The sequence below is a fragment of the Cervus elaphus genome, chromosome 16 (assembly GCF_910594005.1).
Source record: "Cervus elaphus chromosome 16, mCerEla1.1, whole genome shotgun sequence".
NCBI classification, from domain to species: Eukaryota; Metazoa; Chordata; class Mammalia; order Artiodactyla; family Cervidae; genus Cervus; species Cervus elaphus.
The window spans coordinates 36,202,308-36,224,804 of record NC_057830.1 but is presented as its reverse complement, the minus strand read 5'-3'; the positions used below and the strand labels follow the sequence as shown (position 1 = coordinate 36,224,804).

The window sequence follows — 22,497 nt, the reverse complement described above, 5'->3', positions numbered from 1 at the left end:
CACTTCAAGGTAACCTGGCCCAGCAGGCAGTGGGTGGCATACCCGAGCCAAGCCTCCAGGGAGGAGCAGGAGAAGCTAAACCATTGGCGGATATGTGAATGAAGAGCCTTTGGAAGTATGGGGAGGAGTTCACCCAGCCCTGCCGGACACTCCCTGTGACCCCATCCCAGATCCTTGGCTAAAGCCCTGGCCCCGCTGACCAAGGGCGGCGCGGGGTGCGGGGGGCAAATTCCGATGGAGAGATGTTTGTCACCCTGGGAAGATCAAAGCTGTTCCCAGAACATGGCTGGTCCGTCCTGTTTGGGGATGGAAGCAGAAAGCAAGGGTCAGGCTGGAACGTGTGACAGTGGCAGAGAAAGTCTGAGAGTTTCTTCTGCTAAAAGGATTCCAGTTCAGGGCAACTGCCTATCCAGCTTCCACTCCGACTCTCAGGGGCCATAGAGTGGCTGGAGGGGTCTCCCGCGTGTCGGCTGGTAGAAGCAATGAGGTCCGTCATCCATCTGGGGCACTGAGGCCCTGGTTCCAGCTCCCCTTCTTTCTCTCCTCTCCCCAGATGCTGAGAAGCGGAACAGTCTGCCCCAGATCCCCACGCTGTGAGTACAACCAACCGAGAGGCGGAGAACTGGCCCTGCCCTCAGCCGGGGTCTTCCTTAGGAAGGCAGACCGAACGGGGGCCTCCCCCGCCACGGTTTCCAGTTTCTGGCCCCCAGGAGAAAATGCTGGAATTCCAGCATTTCACAAGTGGTTATTTTTCACCAGTAAATTTCTCCCAGTAAATTCGTGCGGGGTTATTCCTGTGCCCTAAAGCCTCCTGGCACCATCTTGGGCGGGGGAGGTGGGAGGGATTGCTGCTGTCCCCTTAGGTGGGGCTAGTGGTAAAGAACCTGCCTGCCAGTGTAAGAGACATGGTTTCAATCCCTGGGTGGGGAAGATCCCCTGGAGAAGGGCATGGCAACCCACTCCAGTACTCTTGCCTGAAGAATCCCAGGGACAGAGGAGCCTGGCAGGCTACAGTCCACAGGGTCGCAGAATCGGACACAACTGAAACGACTTAGCAAGCAAACCTCCCTCCTGTCTCCTGGTGGCCTGGGCCATGCTCCCAGCTTAGCGCCATCAGAACAGGCAGGGTGGAAGGGAGGGGGAGGATGAGGCTGCCCTGGGGGGCACTGCCAGGCTCTGAGCTCACTGGGCTCCTGCCCTGTCCTCTCCTCCTGTAGAAACCTGGAGGCTCGGCGGCCCCACCTTTCAGAAAGCTGCAGCATAGGTAAGCCTGCCCACCTGCTGTCCTCTGCCCGCACCCAGAGCCTCCCTTCTGCCTGCTCTTGTGGCATCCCGAAGGATTCTCTCAAAGTTACAGAAAAATGAACTTCCCCTATGACTGTTCAGTGACAGCTAAAAATATCATAATAGCTAACATGTATTGGGCGGGGCTTCCCTTGGGTCTCAGTGGTAAAGAAGTGACCTGCCAATGCAAGAGACACAAGAGACTTAGGTTCGATCACTGGGTCGGGAAGATCGCTGGAGAAGGAAACTGCAATCCACTCCAATATTCTTGCCTGGAGAATCCCATGGCCAGAGGAGCCTGGTGGGCTACAGTCCGTGGGGTTGAAAAGAGTTGGACACAACTGCTAAACTGAGTGTGAGCGCGAACATGTATTAGGCAGCTAGTACGGGCACCATGTTTGTCTTGGTCAGCTCAGGCTTCATAAAAAGCCACAGACTGGGGGGCTTAAACAACAGACATTGATTTCTGACAGCTCTGGAGGTGGAAGTCCAAGATCAGGGTGCCAGTGTGGTGGGGCCCTGGTGAGGGCTCTCTTCCTGGCTTGCAGACGGCCACCTTCTCTGTGTCCTCATGTGCTGGACAGATGGAGAGCTCTGGTCTCTCTTCTTCTAAGGACATTCATCCCACCGTGGGGGCCCCACCCTCATGACCTCATCTAACCCTAATCACCTCCCAAAGACCCCTTCCAACACCACCACCACTCCTGGGGTCAGGGTTTCAACATATGCATTTGAGGGGACACAAGCATTCAGTTCATGACAGTGTTAAATACATAATCGGTATTGTTTTCTTTAATATTTACATTCCCCAGAAATAGACATTTCACGGAAAGGAAAGCAGATTAAAGGAGATGAACCAACTTGCCCTAAATAATAGCCAGGCAGCAGCAAGGAGGGATTCAGGCCAAGGACCCTGGACCCTGTGGCCACCCAGATACCTGGGATGGAAACCCGTTCTCCCCTGGCTCCTCCCCACGTCCCTCCCAGTGATGTCAGCTTAGTTCCACTGACCTGTGGTGGGCGGGGCAGGAGGGGGTCTCACACTTGGTTCCTGGTTCCCCCCTCCAAGGCATCTTGCCCATGGGGTGTCCTCCTGTCATTTCAGAATCAGACATCTATGCTGAGATCCCTGACGAGACCCTGCGAAGACCAGGAGGTAGATCCCTGACTGCTCCCCACCCCATGTCAACCACCGCCAGGGCCGTGGGAAGTGACATCTGGGGACACATGTGACATCACAGGGGGACTTTCTTTCCTTCCTGTGTCATCTTCCACGTGTGTCTCAGCCAGGGACACAGCTGAGTGAGGCACCTGTGATTTGAAAGCAGAGATCATGGTTTTTATCCCGTCACCATTGACCTTTGGTGTGTCTGTGGTGGAGGGGTGTGCTAAGTGCGTGGACATGGGGCTTAGCTTTCCCAAGTCTGAGACAATGGAACCTTCTAGAGCCCCTTTCCCAGCCTAGCCCCTGCTTCCTGGCCGAGGTGTTGGTGGGGGAGGTCTGGTTACACCTGGGCAGAAGGGGGCGGAGCCCAGTGTTAGAGCCTCTGGATACTCAGAATCCCAGGGATGTGGGCACTCAGCATCCCCAGGGACGTAGATTCTTGGATTCCCAGGGGGTGCCAACCAGTTTATGTGCCCCAGGACTGTCTGCTCTATCACCTGTGCAGGCCCACAGTATGGCATCACCCGGGAAGATGTGGTCCTGAATCGTATTCTCGGTGAAGGCTTTTTTGGGGAGGTCTATGAAGGTGTCTACACAAATCACGTGAGTTCGTGATACCCAAGTTCTGCTCTTTGGTAGACAGAGAAAGGAGCTCAAATACTCTAGTGCTGGGGGAGGGTGTGCCCTGGTGCGTGGAGCTTCACGCATTTGGCCTTTGCAGCATTTATGAAATACACAGGGAGTGATGAAAACAAGAGTCATTTCCCAGGAAGGCAGCAATAGCAGGGATCGGAAGAGAGGCAACAGCCATGGGGCATGGGTCGAGGCTGGCAGTGGGGACTGACGCTTATGGGAGAACGTGAAGGGGGAAACTCCATGTGAAGCCGTTGTGAGAAAGGGAAGGTGGGCTCCAAGACCGCCAATGGGGCTGGACAAGTCTGCCTTTGTGTTTGTTCTTCAACCAGGCCTGGGGGAAAGGCAAAATTGTAAAATCCAACAATAAAGAGAAAAAGACCTGGATGCCATGTCCAATGATGGCCTTGTATGTGACCTGCACACACCCGCTAACTTTGGGCAGGTCACATGGACCCCCAGCCTCCGTGTCCTCACCTGGACAGCCAGCGCCTCAAGGGATCTGATCTTCAATGTTCCTCCAGTCCAAATGTACCCTGATCAGGAGGAAGGGGGTGTGGATGAGAGGAGGGAAAGAGATAGGAAGTGCAGGCTTTGCAGAGACCGAGACGTCACCTGTCTCCTGGGGATGCCAGGGTAGGGAGCTCTGGGCAGGACTGAGGATCCGGGACACACTGTCATTGCAGAAAGGGGAGGTGATCAATGTGGCTGTGAAGACCTGTAAGAAAGACTGCACTCTGGATAACAAGGAGAAGTTCATGAGTGAGGCAGGTAGGTGTCCCTGGGGAAAAACCAGCACGGGGGCTGGAAGAAAGCCCGGAGACTATGCAGACCAGGAGGAGGAAAGGGGTCGAAGCATCTGCAGTGGAGGTCGGGGAGACAATGGACAGAGCTGACATCCACAGGGGGAACAGGATGCACCCCTGGCTTAGGGTCCAGCCAGCAGAGTTTGATTCTTGCTTTGGACCTTGGAGGCACTGGAGCACCTATCTTTAACCCCTAACCCCTAGTCCCTAGCCCCTAAACCAAACCCTTCACCCTAACCCTAACACCTAACTGCTAACCATAACACCTAACCAGAACCCTAACAGTAAACTCTACCCTAACCCTAAACCTAAACACTAGCCCAAACCCTAACCCTAATCCCTAACCATAACCCTAAATGCTAACCCTAACCCCTAAACCTAATCCCAACCCCTAACCCTAAACCTAACTCCTAACCCTAACCCTCTCACTCCCACTTGCAGTGATCATGAGGAACCTGGACCACCCACACATCGTGAAGCTGATCGGCATCATTGAAGAGGAGCCCACCTGGATCATCATGGAACTGTACCCCTATGGAGAGGTGAGCTGGAGGGCCAAGGAGGACCCCTGTGATGATAGCTGGACTGTAGTGGAGCAACACCTGGGGAGGGGGCGGCCAGGGAGGATGCATTCAGAGCCAGGGGCCCTTAACTCCCGGCTGAAACAGCCCCAAGGCTGTTTGGAGAGGAAGTTGCCAGTTTCTGCTGCCATCCTGGGTGTGCCCTCCCCCACCCCCAGCTCCACGCCCAGGCCGGGAGCTGAATCCTCAGGGCACCTTCCCTTTCCTGCAGCTGGGCCACTACCTGGAGCGAAACAAGAACATCCTGAAGGTGCTCACTCTTGTCCTGTATGCACTGCAGATCTGCAAGGCCATGGCCTACCTGGAGAGCATCAACTGTGTCCACAGGTGGGGCTGGGGAGGGGCCTGGAGAAGGTGGGGTCACGCACACACCAGGGTTGAAGGCCTGGCTTTGGTCCCACTTAGGGGGGCTTGAGCACCTTCTTGGGACCCATGTCCTCCTGTAAAAGTACAACAGCCGGAGGTCCCTCCCAGGATTGCTAGCAAAAGGCAATCTGAAATCGGGGGTGTCTGCCTGTAACTCAGTAGCCTGCATCCCTGTGGGTGCAGGAAATCACTTCCCTGCTCGCCGCTCACTTGTTCTCTGGCATTTCCATTTGGCGGCACCCAGCCTAGCAGGAGAGACTGGGTTCTGGCAGCACTAGGACAATCCTGGGGTCCCAGGCCTTCCAGCCCAAGTGAGTGGCACTGCCCTGGTCCCTGACACCTCCAAACTGCCAAGTCCAGTCCTCTGTCTGACTGTGGCGCTGGTCCCTTCTCCACCCAGCTTTGTCCCCTTCCCTGAAGGGAGGTCCCCATCATGGGGGATATGATCCTCTGGAGGAGACAGAGTTCAGTTCAGTTCAGTTGCTCAGTTGTGTCCAACTCTTTGTGACCCCATAGACTGTAGCACACCAGGCTTCCCTGTCCATCACCATCTCCTGGAGCTTGCTCAAACTCATGTCCATTGAGTCAGTAATGCCATCCAACCATCTCATCCTCTGCCATCCTCTTCTCCTGCTTTCCATCTTTCCCAGCATTAGGGTCTTTTCCAGTGAGTCAGTTCTTCACATCAGGTGGCCAAAATATCAGAGTTTCATTTTCAGCATCAGTCCTTCCAATTAATGTTCAGGACTGAATTCCTTTAGGATTGACTGATTTGATCTCCTTGCAGTCCAAGGGACTCTTAAGAGTCTTCTCCAACACCACAGTTCAAAAGCATCAATTCTTCAGTGCTCAACTCTCTTTATGGTCCAGCTCTCAGACCCATACATGACTACTGGAAAAACCATAGCTTTGACTAGAGGGACCTTTGTTGGCAAAGTAATGTCTCTGCTTTTTAATATTCTGTCTAGGTTGGTCATAGCTTTTCTTTCAAGGAGCAAGCATCTTTTAATTTCATGGCTGCAGTCACCACCTGCAGTGATTTTGTAGCCCAAGAAAACAGAGTCTGTCACTGTTTCCATTGTTTCCCCATCTATTTGCCATGAAGTGATGGGACCGGATGCCATGATCTTCATTTTTTGAATGTTCAGTTTTAAGCCAACTCTTTCACTTTCATCAAGAGGCTCTTTAGTTCTTCACTTTCTGCCATAAGGGTGATGTCATCTGCATAACTGAGGTTATTGATATTTCTCTCCGCAATCTTGATTCCAGCTTGTGCTTCATCCAGCCCAGCATTTTGCATAATGTACTCTGCATATAATATAAATAAGCAGGTGAAAATATACAGCCTTGACGTACTCCTTTCCCAATTTGGAACCAGTCCGTTGTTCCATGTCTGGTTCTAACTGTTGCTTCTTGACCTGTATACAGGTTTCTCAGGAGGCAGGTAAGGTGGTCTGGTATTCCCATCTCTTTAAGAATTTTCCACAGTTTGTTGTGATCCATGCAGTCAAAGGCTTTGGTGTAGTCAACAAAGAAGTAGATGTTTTTCTGGAACTCTCTTGCTTTTTCTATGATCCAGCTCAAAGCCCTGGGGTGAACAGGTGAATTCTTCAGTCCAACGCCATCCCACTCAGATATGGGGCCATGTGGGTGACACTATGCACAGCAACGTTGGGGGATGTGAATATTCATCCCCTCATTCATTCACTCACTCGTGAATATTCGTCCCCTCATTCATTCACTCACTTGTGAATATTCATCCCCTCATTCATTCACTCACTTGTGAATATTCATCCACTCACTCATTCACTCACTTGTGAATATTCATCCCCTCATTTATTCACTCACTCGTGCAGCAAACATGATGGAACTCTTCCTGTGGGCCTCCAGGCAGTGTCCTAAACTCTGGGATTAAGTCACAATCAAAACAAACAGAAACAAACTTTTCCTTTTAAAGCTCATCTTCTAGCATCTTCTAGGGAGAATAATCATGGGGCAAAGTGATGTAATAGATTTGCATCCTTGTGTGATGTTATTGTCAGGCTTTGAAGTCATCTTTTCAATAACAAAGACAAACAGTGGGGTGTAGAACCTGCCTGGGAGAAGCAAGAGATAGCCAGTTTGGGGTTAGAAGTGATGTGGGGATTCAAGATGACTGAGTCAGCAAGGGCTCCCAGGGTGGGGATGGAATTGGGGGGGTGCGAGGTCAGCTCTGGGCGGCGCCTCTCACCTGCCAGCTGCCACCCGTGTTCCTCCAGCTCCTGCCCCGCTCTCCTCTCCATACCAGGGGTTCCTGAGGACTCTGCGCCACGGCTCAGGGGCGTGTAGCCTTTAGGGGGTCCTGGCTCTCCCAGTGCCCCCTGGAAGTGAGCTGTGAGCAGCTGTGGGGTCGCAGAACAAGGAGAGGTTAATTGTGATCAGGAAAGTGGTCGGGCTTCCTCCCTGAAGTGTCAGCAGGGTGACGGCATCCCCAGCAGAGGGGACAATACATGCAGTGACTGGAGCAAATACAGGGAACACAAGACAGGCTTGGAGGTGGAGATGCATGAGAAGGGATGGGTGATGGGGCTCAGCAGCGAGATGGAGGGAGGCAACCAGGGCGTGTGAGCAGCCGGGAAGAGCAGCCAAGGCTCCTGCCTGAGCCAAGTTCCAGCAAGACGAGTTGTGGGGCCAGGAAGGGCTGACCCACAGAAGCTGCTTGATTCTCCTCTGGAGGCTGGGGCCCTGAAGCTCTCTTCTCCTCTGCCTCTCTGTCCATCTGTCCATCTGTCTGTCCCCCTGAAGTATTATGAACCACCTCACCCTGGTCTTTGCCTCCTTCCAGGGACATCGCTGTCCGGAACATCCTGGTGGCCTCCCCTGAGTGTGTGAAGCTGGGGGACTTCGGCCTTTCCCGATACATTGAGGATGAGGAGTATTACAAAGGTGAGGTGGGGGCTGTGTTACAGCTTTGTCCCTGGAGGGCATCCCTGAAGCCAAAATGCCCCCCGACTGATTATAAGGCAAGTCTAGGCCAACAGTCTCTGGAGAGTAAGCTGCCTTTCTGGATAAGTCTGGATCATTCTTCTCTAAGAGCTCCCATAAACCTTTGGTCCACCCACAGCCTCTGTGACCCGTCTACCAATCAAATGGATGTCCCCCGAATCCATCAACTTCCGCCGCTTCACGACCGCCAGCGATGTCTGGATGTTTGGTGAGCAGACTCTCCATAGGGCGTGGACAAGGGTTTGATTACCCCTCTGTGACCAGGATAACAGGGGGCACAAGAAGCAGGGGCCTGGACCCTCAGATTCTGTTTTGCTGCCACCACTGAGGAGTCCCAGAGGTGGGGAGTCAGTGGTGGATTGGGGGTGACACGAGCTAAGGGCCAGCCTGCATTCATCTTCATGGAAAAGGCTCTTGATAGGAGCGTGAGCTCCCCCAAACAGCCCCAGGACTGAGGTGAGGCCACCCCGCAGGGGAGCCTCAAAGGCAGAACTGAGCTCCTCTCTGAGGAGAAGATGCAGGGTGAGGAGAGAGGAAAACCAGGTGATGGACAGCCACTTAAAAGGCACACAGCCATATAGATTCTCTGTCTCAGGTCTCCACAGCCTGCCCAGTACAACCTTATTATTCTTCTTCCCATTTTCCAGACAAGGAAACTGAGGCTCAGCAAGTCAGGGGCTTGCTCATGATCACACAGGCAGCAAGTGTTGGCTTTAGGCTTCGTATGCCAGCTTCCTGATGGAGGCGTCACTCCCTCCTGGTGGTCCCAGTGAAGCTCCTTTGACGGTCCCCTTCTCCAGAATCCTAACAGCTCCATGTGGAAAGGACCTGGGTGTGGGAGCTTAGTTCACTTACAATCATAGGCGATTGGTCCCTTAGCAGACCACCATGTGGGCAGGACCCCTGGGATGCTATCTATAGAGGAGAGAGGGGAACTCAGGGTGGTCCCCAGCAGGCGCTGAGTGTTGACTACGCGGCTATCTCTGGGGAGGGTGGGCTGCCTCTCCGGGTTCGAGTCCCCTCAGCTCAGGCCCTGAGCCCTCTCTTCCTGCCTGCAGCTGTGTGCATGTGGGAAATCCTGAGCTTCGGAAAGCAGCCCTTCTTCTGGCTGGAGAACAAGGATGTCATTGGGGTGCTGGAGAAGGGGGACCGGCTGCCCAAGCCTGACCTCTGCCCGCCCATTCTCTACACCCTCATGACCCGCTGCTGGGACTACGACCCCAGTGAACGACCCCGCTTCAGCGAGCTCGTGTGCAGCCTCAGGTGAGCAAGGAGATGGGTGTGTGGCGGGGAGGACTGCAAGCCCAGGGCCCCCTGAGAGCACGTCTCCTCTTCAGCAGTGCATAGAGGTTTATAGCTGTGTGTGCTCAGTCACTAAGTCACGTCTAGCTCTTTGCGACCCCATGAAGTGTAGCCCACCAGGCTCTTCTGTCCATGGGATTCCCCAGGCAAGAATACTGGAGTGGGTAGCCATTCCCTTCTCCAGTGGATCTTTCTGACTCAGGGATCAAACCAGGGTCTCCTGCATTACAGGGAGATTCTTTACCATTGGGGGCCACATAAAAGTAGGTAGGGGGCTATATTTGGCCTGTGGGCCTGGTTTGCTGGCTCCTACTTTAAGGAACCCAATGCTTAATTAACATGAAATACTACAGCTTTAAACACTGTAGGCAACTTGTGGGCATTTTTTTTAGAAAATCATCCCCAGAAACTGCCACATGGGAAGGCACCACAGGAGAAGCTGGGAATCCCAGGTCCGGGCAATGGGAATCTTTGAAAAAAATTTGCACAGTGTGAGAGCTGGGAGTTAAGTTTTACTGCGGGCAAAATGAGGACTGCAGACCTGGGAGACAACATTTCAGATAGCTCTGAGAAACTGCTCAGAAGAGGTGAAGGGGGAACCAGCTTATAAGAAGTTTTGCAACAAAGGGCAGGTTGTCTGAACAGCAAACAATTATTGTTAATTAAAGAAAACCAGATACCCAAGTTAAGGAATTGAGTGCTTATCTATGTATGGGAAGATGCGAGAGTCTGGGGGTCACAGGAATATGCAACCTTTGATATGCATCTCAGCTCTCTGGGGCCAGTATCCTGTGTTTTCACATCCTGAGTTTCCTCAGGGCTCACCGTAGGGAGTGGCTGCAGTTTGATGGCTCCTAGATGGCAGGTTTTCTTTCCTTCCTGAGTTCCCTCAGGGCTCACCACCTCACTATCCGTGGTGGAGGCAATTGCTGATGACTGTGACATCCTTGTTTACTGATATGGCGGGAAATATTCATTTCTCGGAATGATACTGCATTTGTTTATAGGCAGGGCTCCATAAACAAGCCGTATCATGAATTTTTGTATTGCACACAATAGAATGCATGTAAATCTGAAAACAAGGTACTAAATATTATATATTTAGTAGTGCTGTTTAGAGCTTCCCTGGTGGCTCAGATGATAAAGAATCCACCTGCAATGCAGGAGACCTGGGTTCGATCCCTGGGTTGGGAAGATCCCCTGGAGGAGGGCATGGCAACCCACTCCAGTATTCTTGCCTGGAGAATCCCCATGGACAGAGGAGCCTGGTGGGCTACAGTCCATGGGGTCGCAAAGAGCTGGACATGACGGAAAACTAAGCAGAGCACTGTGCTATTTAAAATGATTAAACAAGGCAACTTAAGTGATGCAGACAAACTTCAACACTGCATGAAGTGGCCGTCTCCATTCCCAAGGGCCAGAACAGTGGCAAATGGGAGCGGAAGGTAGGACGCTTTTATAGAATAAAGAATAAGGAACAAGGAAGAGATAATTAGAGAATGAATAGGGAATAGGAAACAACTGTAAAGCTGAATGGGCTTCCATGGTGGCTGAGATGTTAAAAAATCTGCCTGTAATGCAGGAGACCTGGGTTCAATCCCTGGGTAGGGAAGATCCCCTGGAGGAGGACATGGCAACCCACTCCAGCATTCTCGCCTGGAGAGTCTGCATGGACAGAGCCGTGTGACAGGCTGCAGTCCATGGGGTTGCAAAGAGCCGGACACGACTGACCAACTAAGCACATAAAGCTGAATTGGCATTTGGATTCGTATTTGGGTTGGTTTGGGTTGGTACTTTGATTCTGGTAAAGCATAGCATTTAGAAGGATGCAAACGTTATCTGCATTTTGACCTGCTGATGCGACCCCCTGGGCAGGGGCAGCTCCATCTTGGGCCTAGAAATGTATTTCAGCAACACATGATCCCTGTCTGCAGACAATGCTCGGTACACTTGTGGATTCATGGACCCCTTGCCTTTATTCAAGTCCTTGGAGCTGTGTGATTCCCAGGTTGGGAACCACTGTTGGGTGAAAGAAAAAAAAAAAGGCAAGAAGCGTGCATTCAGCTAACCTGGGAGGGAATCCATGGCCCTTTCCCATTAGCACATACCAGGAATGTGTGGGTACCCGTTCCCATTAGCACATGCCAGGAATGCGTAGGTTGGGGCGGCTGCAGGGTCCACAGTACTGTGGCCTGTCTCCTAGGGATCTCCCCAGTGCCCTCTGCGAAGGACGTGGGCGAGGACTTGGGAGTAGGATCCCGGCTGCAGTGGGGCACAGAGGGGAGCCCCCAGGAGTGTTTCTGACCTTGTTTCTGTCTCCTTATCTGACCTGACTTCCTGGCAGTGACATTTACCAGATGGAGAAGGACATCGCCTTAGAGCAGGAGAGGAACGCTCGCTACCGACCTCCCAAAATCTTAGAGCCCACAGCCTTCCAGGAACCCCCACCCAAGGTGAGCCTAGCCCTGAACTCATTGGCCCATCGGCCCCATGAATCACAGCAGAGCGCGGACCCTGTCCGGCCCCTCCCAGATCTGACTGTGCAGCCCCCCCTTACAATGGCGATCAGATGGGCCCCTGCGTCTTCTCAGCCCTTCCACCCAACCATCCATCAGCCCTGAGGTCAGCCCCCATCAGTCACCTCGGCAGATGGAACCTGAGACAGCCAGGGAGCAGGCACCTTGTGGGGCTGCTGGATCAGGCAGTCACCCTGGAAACATTTCCCTAAGGAGACAGCAGCACTTAGCCTTTTGGTGTTTTTAGGGACAAATTAGATTCCCTTGAAGGTACGTGGTGGGGAGCCCTGAAGTCCAGCCTCTGATGTCCATGGCATCTCTGGGCGCAGGAGCCAATGCCCTGCTGCCCCACTATTAGATGGGTGGGAACATGTCTGTAGAAGTCAGCTTGGGCTGCCATACAAGATACTACAGGCTGGGCAGCTTACACACAGACAGCGTGGAGGCTGGGAAGTCCAAGATCAAGGTGTCTGGTGAGGACTCTCTTCCTGGATGGCAGATGTGTCCTTCTCACATGTCCTCACATGGTGGGGAGAGTGAGCTCTGGTGTCTGTTATTGTTATTAATACGACTGCATGCTAAGTCGCTTCAGTCATGTCTGACTCTTTGCCACTCCATGGACTGTAGCCTGCAGGGATCCTCTGTCCATGGGATTCTCCAGGCAAGAATACCCGAGTGGGTTGCCATGGCCTCCTCTAGGGGATTTTCCCTACCCAGGGATTGAACCCACATCTCTTATTCTAATGTATAGGCAGGCGGGTTCTTTACCACCACCTGGGAAGTTCATTAATGCTACTAATAATAAGAATCATAGGAGTCCTACTCCTGTTACCTCATCTGATCCTAATTACCTCCCAAAGACCCCACCTCCAAACACCATCACCCTGGGAGTTAAGACTTCAACATATGAATGGGGTGGGTGGGGTGGGGTGGGGGGACAAACATTCAGTTCATAACAAAGCCCTGTGGGTGCTGGCCTCTTTTCGAGGTCCCCCTGATCGGCTGTGCCCTGCACCTTCCTACACTCAGGCCCAGCTCAGGTTTCATCACCTCTGGGAAGCTGCTGTGGACGCCTGGGCCTCCATGACCCACCTCTGGATGTCTGCAGCTTCCGATTACTGATTTGGCAAACTCTGCACATCCAGGGTTCACATACTGTTGAAGCCTAGCTTGAAGGATTTTGAGCATTACCTTGCTAGCTTGTGAAATGAGTGCAATTGTGTGATAGTTTGAGCATTCTTTGACACAGCCCTTCTTTGGGAATAGGATAGAAACTGATCTTTTCCAGTCCTATGGACACTGCTGAGTTTTCCAAATTTGCTGGCATATTGAGTGCAGCACTTTAACAGCATCATCTTTTAGGATTTGAAATAACTCAGCTGGAATTCCATCACCTCCACTAGTTTTGTTCACAGTAATGCTTCCTAAGCCATAGTTGGCTTCACACTCCAGGATGCCTGGCACATGCAGAGAGGCTACACAGAGACGGGTAATGCCTCCAGTTAGCAGTGACCTCCAAGAGGGCAGAGAAAACCGGCCTCTTGGTACCCTCGTGTCACTCAGCAGCAATAGATGCACAGTCAGCAGACATGAATGATTTTAATGATTGCTCTGTCCCTCGTCTTCATCATCCTGAACAAGCCTGACCCGACTCCTACCTGATATTCCCCTTGGTGAGCTGTGCTCCCTCAACAGGACAGAATGCGGGACTGACTCATCTCCATGTTCTCTCTGCAGCCCAGCCGGCCCAAGTACAGACCCCCTCCACAAACCAACCTGCTGGCACCCAAGCTGCAGTTCCAGGTAAAAACATAACTGGAGGGCTGGGGAAGTGCAGGCCTCATCTCTGTCCTTCCTGAATTTCCATCCTCGTGCTTCAGCAGAGCAGCAGTCCTAGCTGCTCAGGCAATGGAGACAGTTCTTCTTGAGTACCCAGAAAAGAACTCAAAGTGCCCAGAGATCAAAAGAATCTCATTGAACTTCTACCAGGTTGTCCTCAGTTAAGACGACTTCAACCCACATCTGTCTGTCCACAGTATTGGCTGCTGCGTGCGCCCGCCTATAGCTAATTCTCTACTCCTGGCCTCCCCAACCCTGAGCAGAGCCTCTGAAAAGGAATCCAGGCAGCTGGGGACCGTTGATGTCCCCCAGAGAATGGGGCTGCTCGCTGGGGCTCCCTGCAGGGGCCCTGCTGAGAACCTCGGTAGCTGGTGGAGAGAGAGCAGGGTTCCCCCTGTGCTCTGCCCCCACCCCACCTCCATGGTTACCAACCACAGGACCTGCCCACGCTGTCGGTCCCTCTCAGAATGTCTCTGCCCTGTGTCTCTCTGTCACATCTAAGTCAGAAGGAGCCAGGAGCCCCCTCTCTTTTCTTCCTTTCTATCCCTCAGCTCAGAGTCCCTCTTTAAAAAATGCAAACAGTGTCTTTTATTTGGTGCTCCTTCATTTGGTGTCCTGTGGTCAAGGAAGTGCTCCAGAGCCAAAACAAGCCTAACCAGAAACAAACAGACAAACCCTCTTCATGCAAAAAAAAGAAAAAGAAAAACAAACCTCAAGGCAGAAGACAGGAGCGATATCCCTAGAAAGAAACATACCCCTTTGTGATGTTTAAAATAATGGGGTTTTTTTCTTTTAAGATTTTTTTTATGTGAACCATTTTAAAAGTCTTTGTCGAATTTGTTACAATATTGCTTCTGTTTTTATGTTTTGGTTTTTGGGCCATGAGGCATGTGGGATCTTAGCTCCCTGACCAGGGATTGAGCCCAAACCCCCTGCATTGGAAGGTGAAGTCTTAACCACGGGACTGCCTGTGAAGTCCCAAATAGTGGTTTTTAAAAATGTGTGTGTATATATATATATATACACTTCCCTGTGGGCTCAGTGGTAAAGAACCTGCCTGCAATTCAGGAGATGTGTGTTTGATTCCTGGATCAGGAAGATCCCTGCAGGAGGAAATGGCAACCCACTCCAGTACTCTTGCTTGGGAAATCCCAAGGATAGAGGAGCCTGGTGGGCTACAGTCCATGGGGGTTACAAAAGAGTTAGACATGACTTAGTAACTAAACAACAACAACATATATATATATATATATATATATATATATATATATATATATACATGCATATGTTTGTTTGTTTGAGTTGCTCAGCCATGTTCAGCTCTTTTGCATTCCGATGGACTGTAGCCTGCCAGGCTCCTCTGTCCTTGGGATTTCCCAGGCAAGAATACTGGAGTGAGTTGCCATTTCCTTCTCCAGGGGATCTTCCCAACCCCAGGATCGAACCCATGTCTCCTGCATTGTAGGCAAATTCTTTACCGCTGAGCCATCAGGGAAGCCCATACACACACGTACTTGTGGATGAACAGTATCTGTTCGTTTCTAACACAATGATGACTCTTCCCTGAAGAGTCCTGAAGGAGGAGATGTAGTCAATAGGTCAGTGCCACACGTGGACCCACGGCATGCACAGCATCACGGGGAGGGCTGTTAGATGAAAGAACAGCCACCACGTCTGTGCTGACTTCTAGCCAAGAGCCCTGTATGTCGCTCCGCCACGTCTCCCAAACACTACCAGTGGAATGCCCACACTTTGTTCTTTGTAAGCTCCTGGAGCGCAAGTCCCGTTTCTCTCATGGAGCTCTTGTATCGTTTCTCTGTGCTCGTGTTCGTAGCAGCTAACCGTCCACCTTCTCGCCTTGTCCCCGTGCCTGTGCTCCTCTGCTTCTCCTGAATAGGTCCCCGAGGGTCTGTGTGCCAGCTCACCCACGCTCACCAGCCCTATGGAGTATCCATCTCCCGTAAACTCGCTGCACACCCCACCTCTCCACCGGCACAATGTCTTCAAGCGCCACAGCATGCGGGTAAGAGGACTCTGCATGCTGGGTCCCGGCCAGGACAAGGAGGCTGCTGGAGGGAGGTGCCTGGGATACTGGGAACCCTGCGTCCTCAGACTCAGGAGGTGCCCTTCCTGCACCAGTCAGCCAGAGAGGGACTCTGTTCCTCCTGCACCTCTACAAGCAGCAGAGTTTGGGGGGCCAAGCCAGGCACTGCCCTTGAGACTCCAGCTGGACCCAGACCTGCCCCATGCCTGCTCTGATGCTGTGGCAGAGATGTAAAACCACCCCCTTCCCTCAGCCCTGGCGATAGTGTGAAAGCTCATGAGCGGAGGGCAGGGAAGCCTGACTGTGCCAGAAAGTAAAAGACCCTGGAGGTCTTGCCCAATCTGCCCTTCCTGCTGCCTGATTGTTGTGATTGTTCCATTTCTCCTCGGTCAAAGGAAAGTCTGCCTTGTGGTTGCCACTCCTGCTGCTTTGCAAAAGTTGCTGCGATATGAGAACAAACTTGGGGGCTAGCATAGGGCTGAGCCACACCCTCCCCAGTCACTCTTTGTTGTCAACTACCGATGAAGCCTTGAGTATTTCATTGTCCGTCGCTCAGTCACTCACTCATGTCTCACTCTTTGCAACCACATGGACTGTAGCCCTCCAGGCTCCTCTGTCCATGGGATTTTTTTCCCCTAGAATACTGGAGTAGGTTGCCATTTCCTCCTCCAGAGGATCTTCCCAACCCAGGGATCGAACCTGAGTCTCCTGCATTGGCAGGTGGATTCTTTACCACTGCACTAGCTGGGAACTAGCTTCTAATTGTCAGGTCTCCTTTTTACAAAAAAGTGCACCTTTGCTTGTCCACTTGTCACTTGTCACCATCCAGCTTCTCCTCCTTCAATACAAATGGCCCCCATGGTCAGTTGCCATGAGCATTTGATATAGTTTACTGAACTGGGTCTGGATATGTGATATAACAGACTGAAACCCGTATTACTTTAGCTCTAACTCTGTAACCATGCATCATATTTAAGACTCAGGTATATAGGACTCTGAAAATTGGGGGAGACTACATTTCTATTACAGCAGATTTACAAAAATGTAGGAAAGTATGTTGAGATATCCTTGCTGTTTTTCTTAATTTAGTAAAGCTTTGAAATGATTAAGATAACTTAGAATTCAAGGCAGTGAGAGCTTAGTGGAAAAGTTTTCCCCTGACCTAGCTCATTTTTCTTTTTCACATTAGTTTAACCAATTTATGTCTTAGCATATACTCGATGATAATAAAACTGCATCTGTAAGCATGCAGTATCTTTTAGGCAGTGCTCAACTTCTCTCTCCTGCCCTTAACTCTTTATTCATAATTAATTGGGTTTTAATTAAGTGAGTTTGGCTTTAAATGTGCCCTTTCAGAAAGAAGGTGTTTCGCACATTTGAGGGCCGGCACTGCCTTTGTCTAACCCCTGATTCACCATGAGGACTTTGTTCCCTTCCATAAAGACAAACTGTGAGGCAGGAAAAAGGGCTTTTGTGTCAGGGCTTTAGATGTACTTGCCACAGGAAAGCCTGCCTGAGAGAACATAATAAGCATTTCTTAAAATAAGCAAAAAAGAAAAAAGTTAAAAATATAAACTCCATTTTATGGTATGCATCAGAAACACTGAGAAAGCCTCTTCCAAGTAGAATGCTGAAAAGGTATAATAGACTCCCTGCAAAGCATTTGAAAGCATTTAACGAAAATCAGAGATGGTTTTCCCACAAAAACAACTTTTCTAGTGACTAACTCTATTGCCTGACTCATCTGAGAATCTGTGGGATTCAATTCCAGAGTCAGGAAGGCAGCAGTCTCCCTCTTGAAGACCTCACATTTGAAGTTTAAAATAACAGTTCAGTAAACAGCACCTTTTTTTTAAGGGACACTTTGCCAGGCGCTGTCCTAGGTGCTGAAGGGAGAAGGAACAGGGCAGATGGTTGCCTATAATGTAAACCAGAGAGCTGTGAGTAGCACACAGAGGTACAGCCAAAGTGCAGCAGAAGTTCAGAGAGTAAAACAACTCTTTCCAGCTGCTTTTTTTTTGCAGTTGGGCCTCAATGGGAGGGGAAAATTAGAAGGATCCCAGGGAATGAGGAAGGCAGAAGCATGAGCTGGAGCCAGATTGAATGATGGGAAACCCTAGGATGAGTGCAGGAGCTGTTTAGTTACAATGGAAATAGGCCTGGCAGGATGAAGAGTCAATTCCTGGAAAGGGTCACAGCTTATCAGAGTCTTTTTAAAACACCCCAAGGGTCTAATTCCTCTTAAAAATGACCAGCAATGTAAGCACGCATCGCCTGATTAAGAATTCTTGAAGTATACTTTGGACAGTAAGCCCTAAAGAGATCCAATTTTTTAAAAAAATCTCATTTGCTTCTTGAGTTTTATTAGAAACTTGGAAGACATAGGAATACATCCACTAATACATGTTAAAATAATTGGTCAGATGGTGATCAAGCCTGGGGCATACTAGACATTTGAGTGGTAGGAATCTTCTTTGGCAATTTCAAAACTGTGAAGTGTTTTCTTGAGTCTGGAAACTCCTCCTGTCAGTATCTACTCTAGTCTTCCTCCGTCCATACATTTTCCTATTCCTAATGCTATATTCAGAACATTGGACACTTAGTTCCTATTTGTCATGATTCGTCAATGGCCTGATATAGAGATACCATTGTGCTTGCACATGCTGGCATTTAACTGAGGATATTTACAGCCTTAAAATCCTTTCATCTGGGGGGCATAAGCCTTTACAAAGTAAATCTTATTTATTTTATCAATCCTATGATGATAAAATAGTCTCGTGTTCTGAAATTTGCTTTTATTTTTTAACTGGGATAGGTATAGTTGCTTTACAATGCTGTACAATGAGGTGAATCAGCTATGGTATACATATATCCCCCCCTTCTCGGCCCTCCCCACCCCATCCCACCCCTCTCGGTCATCACAGAGCACTGAGCTAGGCTGTCTGTGCTACATAGCTGCTTCCCACTAGTTACCTGTGTCTCACATGGCAGCGCACATACGTCAGTCCCCACCTCCCAACTCATCCCACCCTCCTCCCCACACCATGTCCACAGATCAGTTTAAAATAAGGTCTAACTCAGTAAGTCAGCTCTGGGTGGACATTTGGTAATGTGTGGAGGCATTTTTGTTACAACAGGGGAGGTGCTGGAGGCTTCTAGTGAGTGGGGTTGCTGTAAGCATCCTACAGGTTACAGGAAATCTCTCCCCAATAAGGAATTATCTGGCCCCAATGCTAAGGCTGAGAAACCCCAGTCTGCAATTGGTTCCATAGCCTCATGAAAACAGGAAGGACGCTACATCTTTAACCATCACTGCCCTCCCAGCACCCAGCCCTGTCTCTGCCACATAGCAGTTGCTCAATAAACAGTCGTTGACTAGCGTAATGAACAAGGGCTATTTCAGCAAGACATCTTATGAGGAGGAGTATTGTTAGAAATTGAGAGCAGTTATTGTAGCTGACAGCCTAGGAAAAACACACCAGTGTCACTATTTTCAAACTGTGCTGTTTAGAGACTTTAGTAGGGATAATCTTTTTTAGAGGCTTGGCAGAGATTATGGCTTGTTAAAGTAGACTGAGAGTCATTTTTAGCATTTTATGTAAGTGACTTGTATGTAAACGGGCCAGTTCAAAGAAAGGGATCTGAACAGCTTGTGGACGTCAACATCATAGAAAGGTCACCTGCCCCCAGCAAAGGTCACCCCAGGCTTTACACAATCAAAAGAATGTTGGTAACACTTAAATGTCCAGGAGACCCAGGTAATCTTGTGCAGCAGAAAAAAGCAAGCCAGTTTAAAGGGACTGAGCAGATATTTATATAAATGAACCCTGGGGAAGATTGAGGGAAAGAAATAATAGGAAAGGGGAACATGCCAGGAGAAATAACAGGGAGAACTATGAATAGGTCCAAAGCCCCATAAATGAGTTGAAACGGGGTTAGATTACTAAAACTCAGGAGAGGAACCACTTATTGCATATCCATACATCCTTATTTCTTTAAATTTTGTGCTTCACTTTATCTCTTAGCTTATGCATCTCTTTTAACTTTTGGTGACATAACCCAGGCTAGTTTCTTAATCAAGAGAATGATGCAGAAAGATTCTTTACTTTCTGAGCCACAGAAAGTGAAAGTGAAAGTGAAGTCGCTCAGTCGTGTCCCACTCTGCGACCGCATGGACTGTAGCCTACCAGGCTCCTCCATCCATGGAATTTTCCAGGCAAGACTACTGGAGTAGGTTGCCATTTCCTTCTCCAGAAGATCGTCCCGACCCAGGGATCGAACCCGGTTCCCCCGCATTGCAGGCAGATGCTTTCCTGTCTGAGCCATCCGTAACTAGGATGGAGAAGCCCAAATAACGAGTATCTTCTGATAAAAAAGGTGATCAGATGGGTGCACGCTCTTGCTCCTTCTCGCAGGCTCCACCCTTCAGTGGACAGCTTTGGGGGACCACACACCACTGCTCCTTGAAGCTTCCAGACCTGGCATCTCGGTTTTAGGTGACGCTAAGCACTCAAGGCCCCCCAGAGGGCTGGCTTTGCAATCCTAAGTGTAAATTCAGTGACAGCAGCCATGACACATGCCAACTGAGAAAATGATATTAGGACAGTCACTTGAAAATAAAATGGTACTAAGGGATCACATGACGATTTGAAACCAGTACCTGTTAAACGCTATGCCCTGGGATTCAGCACTTCACGAACACACTGCATGTGATTGGGGCTGATGGAGCCAACAGTAATAACCATCTGCATAGATGGCTGCAGATCTGAGGCCGGTGAGGCCAAGGCGTGTGGTTCCCACAGGGCCCTCCAGAGGACTGTCCTCCCTGGGTGCGGAGACTGGGCTGACTGTGTCCTCTGCCATCTCCCCCGCTGTGCTCCCAGGAGGAGGACTTCGTCCGGCCCAGCAGCCGGGAGGAGGCCCAGCAGCTGTGGGAGGCGGAGAGGCTCAAGATGCGGCAACTCCTGGACAAGCAGCAGAAGCAGATGGTGGAAGATTACCAGTGGCTGAGGCAGGAGGAGAAAGCCCTGGTGAGGAGAAAGCCCAGCCAGGGGAGGGAGAGGACATGCCCCGACACCTCTGCTGGACACCTTCCTTTTTTAAATAATTTTACTTATTTTTTCATTTTTGGCTGTGCTGGGTCTTCGTTTCTGCACGCCGGCTTTTCTCTAGTTGTGGCAAGCTACTCTACAGCTGCGATGCCCGATCTTCTCGTGGAAGTGGCTTCTCTTGTTGCAGAGCACAGGCTTTTGGGAGCTTGGGCTTCAGTAGTTGCGGCTCACAGGCTCTAGAACACAAGCTCAGTAGTTGTGGTGCATGGGCTTAGTCGCTCCGCAGCATGTGGAATCCTCCAAGACCAGGCATCAAACCGGTCTCTCCAGCATTGGCAGGTGGACTCTCTACCGCTGAGCCACCCGGGAAGCCCCTGAATACGTTCTGATAACCATGCTCCCCGGGGAGAGATCCATGCCATCTTGTCCCCTTTCGCTCCCCACCTGGCTGGAGTGAACTGCTCTCCAGGCATCCTTGGAGTGTTTGGTTATAGAATCCTAAGTCCTCTGATTTGTTCTCCTCCTCTGCAGGACCCCATGGTTTACATGAACGACAAGTCCCCGCTGGTGAGTCGCCGGGAGAGCACTCTATCCGGAGGGAGGGCTTATAGGGTAGTTAGTGGGACCTCCGACTCCACACCTGCCCACCTCGCCCTCTCTGCCTCTCACCACGAGAGCACCTTTTTCCACTTCACTCTGATCTTGGAGTCTCCTTGCTGAGCTCACACTTGATCTGCACTCTTAACGCCGCCCGGCTCCGGCACAGGCGCCCCCCACCCCAGTCACTTACAGTCCAGGAGTCCCCAGGACCCCTGCAGCTATGATCTCCAAACCTCTGAAGAGACACTCAAGGGGGACGGGAACAAGCTAAGGGGGGACGTGGGTGGCCCCCAGGGCTGCACCAGTGACCTCTTCTCTTTCCTCCCTTCCAGACCCCAGAGAAGGAGGCCGGCTACAGTAAGTGTGAGCACCCTTCCTCTCGGCGGGAACGTCCCGGGGTGTGGCATCCTATATGCAGCCGCCTTCCCTGCCCCTTGCAGAGAGCAAAGGGAGTGTATTTGCCATAGAAAGAAACATCTGTCCTGAGTTCAGAGTGTGCAGAGAGGCCCAGTTTGGGAGTCGATATACACCACCTCCTATCCTCCACCTCCACCCCTGCTCCGACGGCTGCCCCCCACCCCTCTCGCGGCATGGCTCCTGTCCCCGCCTCTCTGCTGCTGCATTTATTTGGAGGACTTTGTGATCCTTCCTGTCTCCCACCCACTCTGTCAGAAGCTCTAAAGCAGCGCCATGACATCTCTCCCAAGTGACTTCTCCCTAGGCCCCAGGACGGGAGGAAAGAAACAGGGCGGGGCCATCTGAACGGAAGCAAGAAGAGGGCGGGGCCAACTGACTTTCCCTGCGCGACCCCAGAGTCTTTCCAGGAGCCTCCTTGAAAGGCAGGGAGGGAGGTACCCGCTAGGATCGTTGGCCTTTCCCACTTAACAGAAATTGACTAGAGGCCTGACAGGAAATTCAAGCAAACTTTATTGGGGCTCCTGCGCCGCAGGCTGCAGGAGGAAGTGAAAACAACAGGCTCCCTTGCTTGCTCCCAGAGGCAGCGGGGAGTTCATTCCTTACGTGGGGTGAGGACAGGGGTGGATCAGGGGTCATGCAGGAGGGGTGGCTTAGGTGGTTTGCCCACCCCTCTGCGATGGTGCGTGCAGTGGGCATGCAGCAGTACCCTGCTTTTGCTCTCAACACCCAGGTTTTTGCTCCTGGCTCTTCAGAAATGGTTCTCGGGTGTTATTTGGGGTTTCTTTTTTGTCTTTTTTTGTATCTTTAGGTCCAGAATTTGCCCCAACTGCTGCATGCAAACGGCTATTTTTAGTCCCATATTGTTTCTTTGTATTGTCCTGGTGCAGACTTTGCTGCAAAGATTCCCA

At 51.0% G+C, this 22,497-nt stretch overlaps 1 protein-coding gene across 5 annotated transcripts in view; it reads left to right on the top strand.

Annotated features, from left to right (window-relative positions):
- The window catches only part of PTK2B (protein tyrosine kinase 2 beta), a 133,571-nt gene that overhangs the window by 105,811 nt on the left and 5,263 nt on the right, over nucleotides 1-22,497 (top strand). For 2 of the 5 annotated variants that reach the window (XM_043927571.1, XM_043927572.1), the window contains exons 12-27: nucleotides 554-593; nucleotides 1,218-1,264; nucleotides 2,390-2,440; nucleotides 2,955-3,052; nucleotides 3,769-3,853; nucleotides 4,330-4,430; nucleotides 4,681-4,796; nucleotides 7,660-7,760; nucleotides 7,939-8,028; nucleotides 8,879-9,083; nucleotides 11,467-11,575; nucleotides 13,376-13,441; nucleotides 15,375-15,500; nucleotides 20,405-20,551; nucleotides 21,104-21,139; nucleotides 21,505-21,535. In XM_043927571.1, the coding sequence (XP_043783506.1) occupies nucleotides 554-593; nucleotides 1,218-1,264; nucleotides 2,390-2,440; nucleotides 2,955-3,052; nucleotides 3,769-3,853; nucleotides 4,330-4,430; nucleotides 4,681-4,796; nucleotides 7,660-7,760; nucleotides 7,939-8,028; nucleotides 8,879-9,083; nucleotides 11,467-11,575; nucleotides 13,376-13,441; nucleotides 15,375-15,500; nucleotides 20,405-20,551; nucleotides 21,104-21,139; nucleotides 21,505-21,535 (1,449 nt within the window). The remainder of the gene's footprint in view (nucleotides 1-553; nucleotides 594-1,217; nucleotides 1,265-2,389; nucleotides 2,441-2,954; nucleotides 3,053-3,768; nucleotides 3,854-4,329; nucleotides 4,431-4,680; nucleotides 4,797-7,659; nucleotides 7,761-7,938; nucleotides 8,029-8,878; nucleotides 9,084-11,466; nucleotides 11,576-13,375; nucleotides 13,442-15,374; nucleotides 15,501-20,404; nucleotides 20,552-21,103; nucleotides 21,140-21,504; nucleotides 21,536-22,497) is intronic. The other 3 variants (XM_043927573.1, XM_043927576.1, XM_043927575.1) reach the window with 3 other exon arrangements.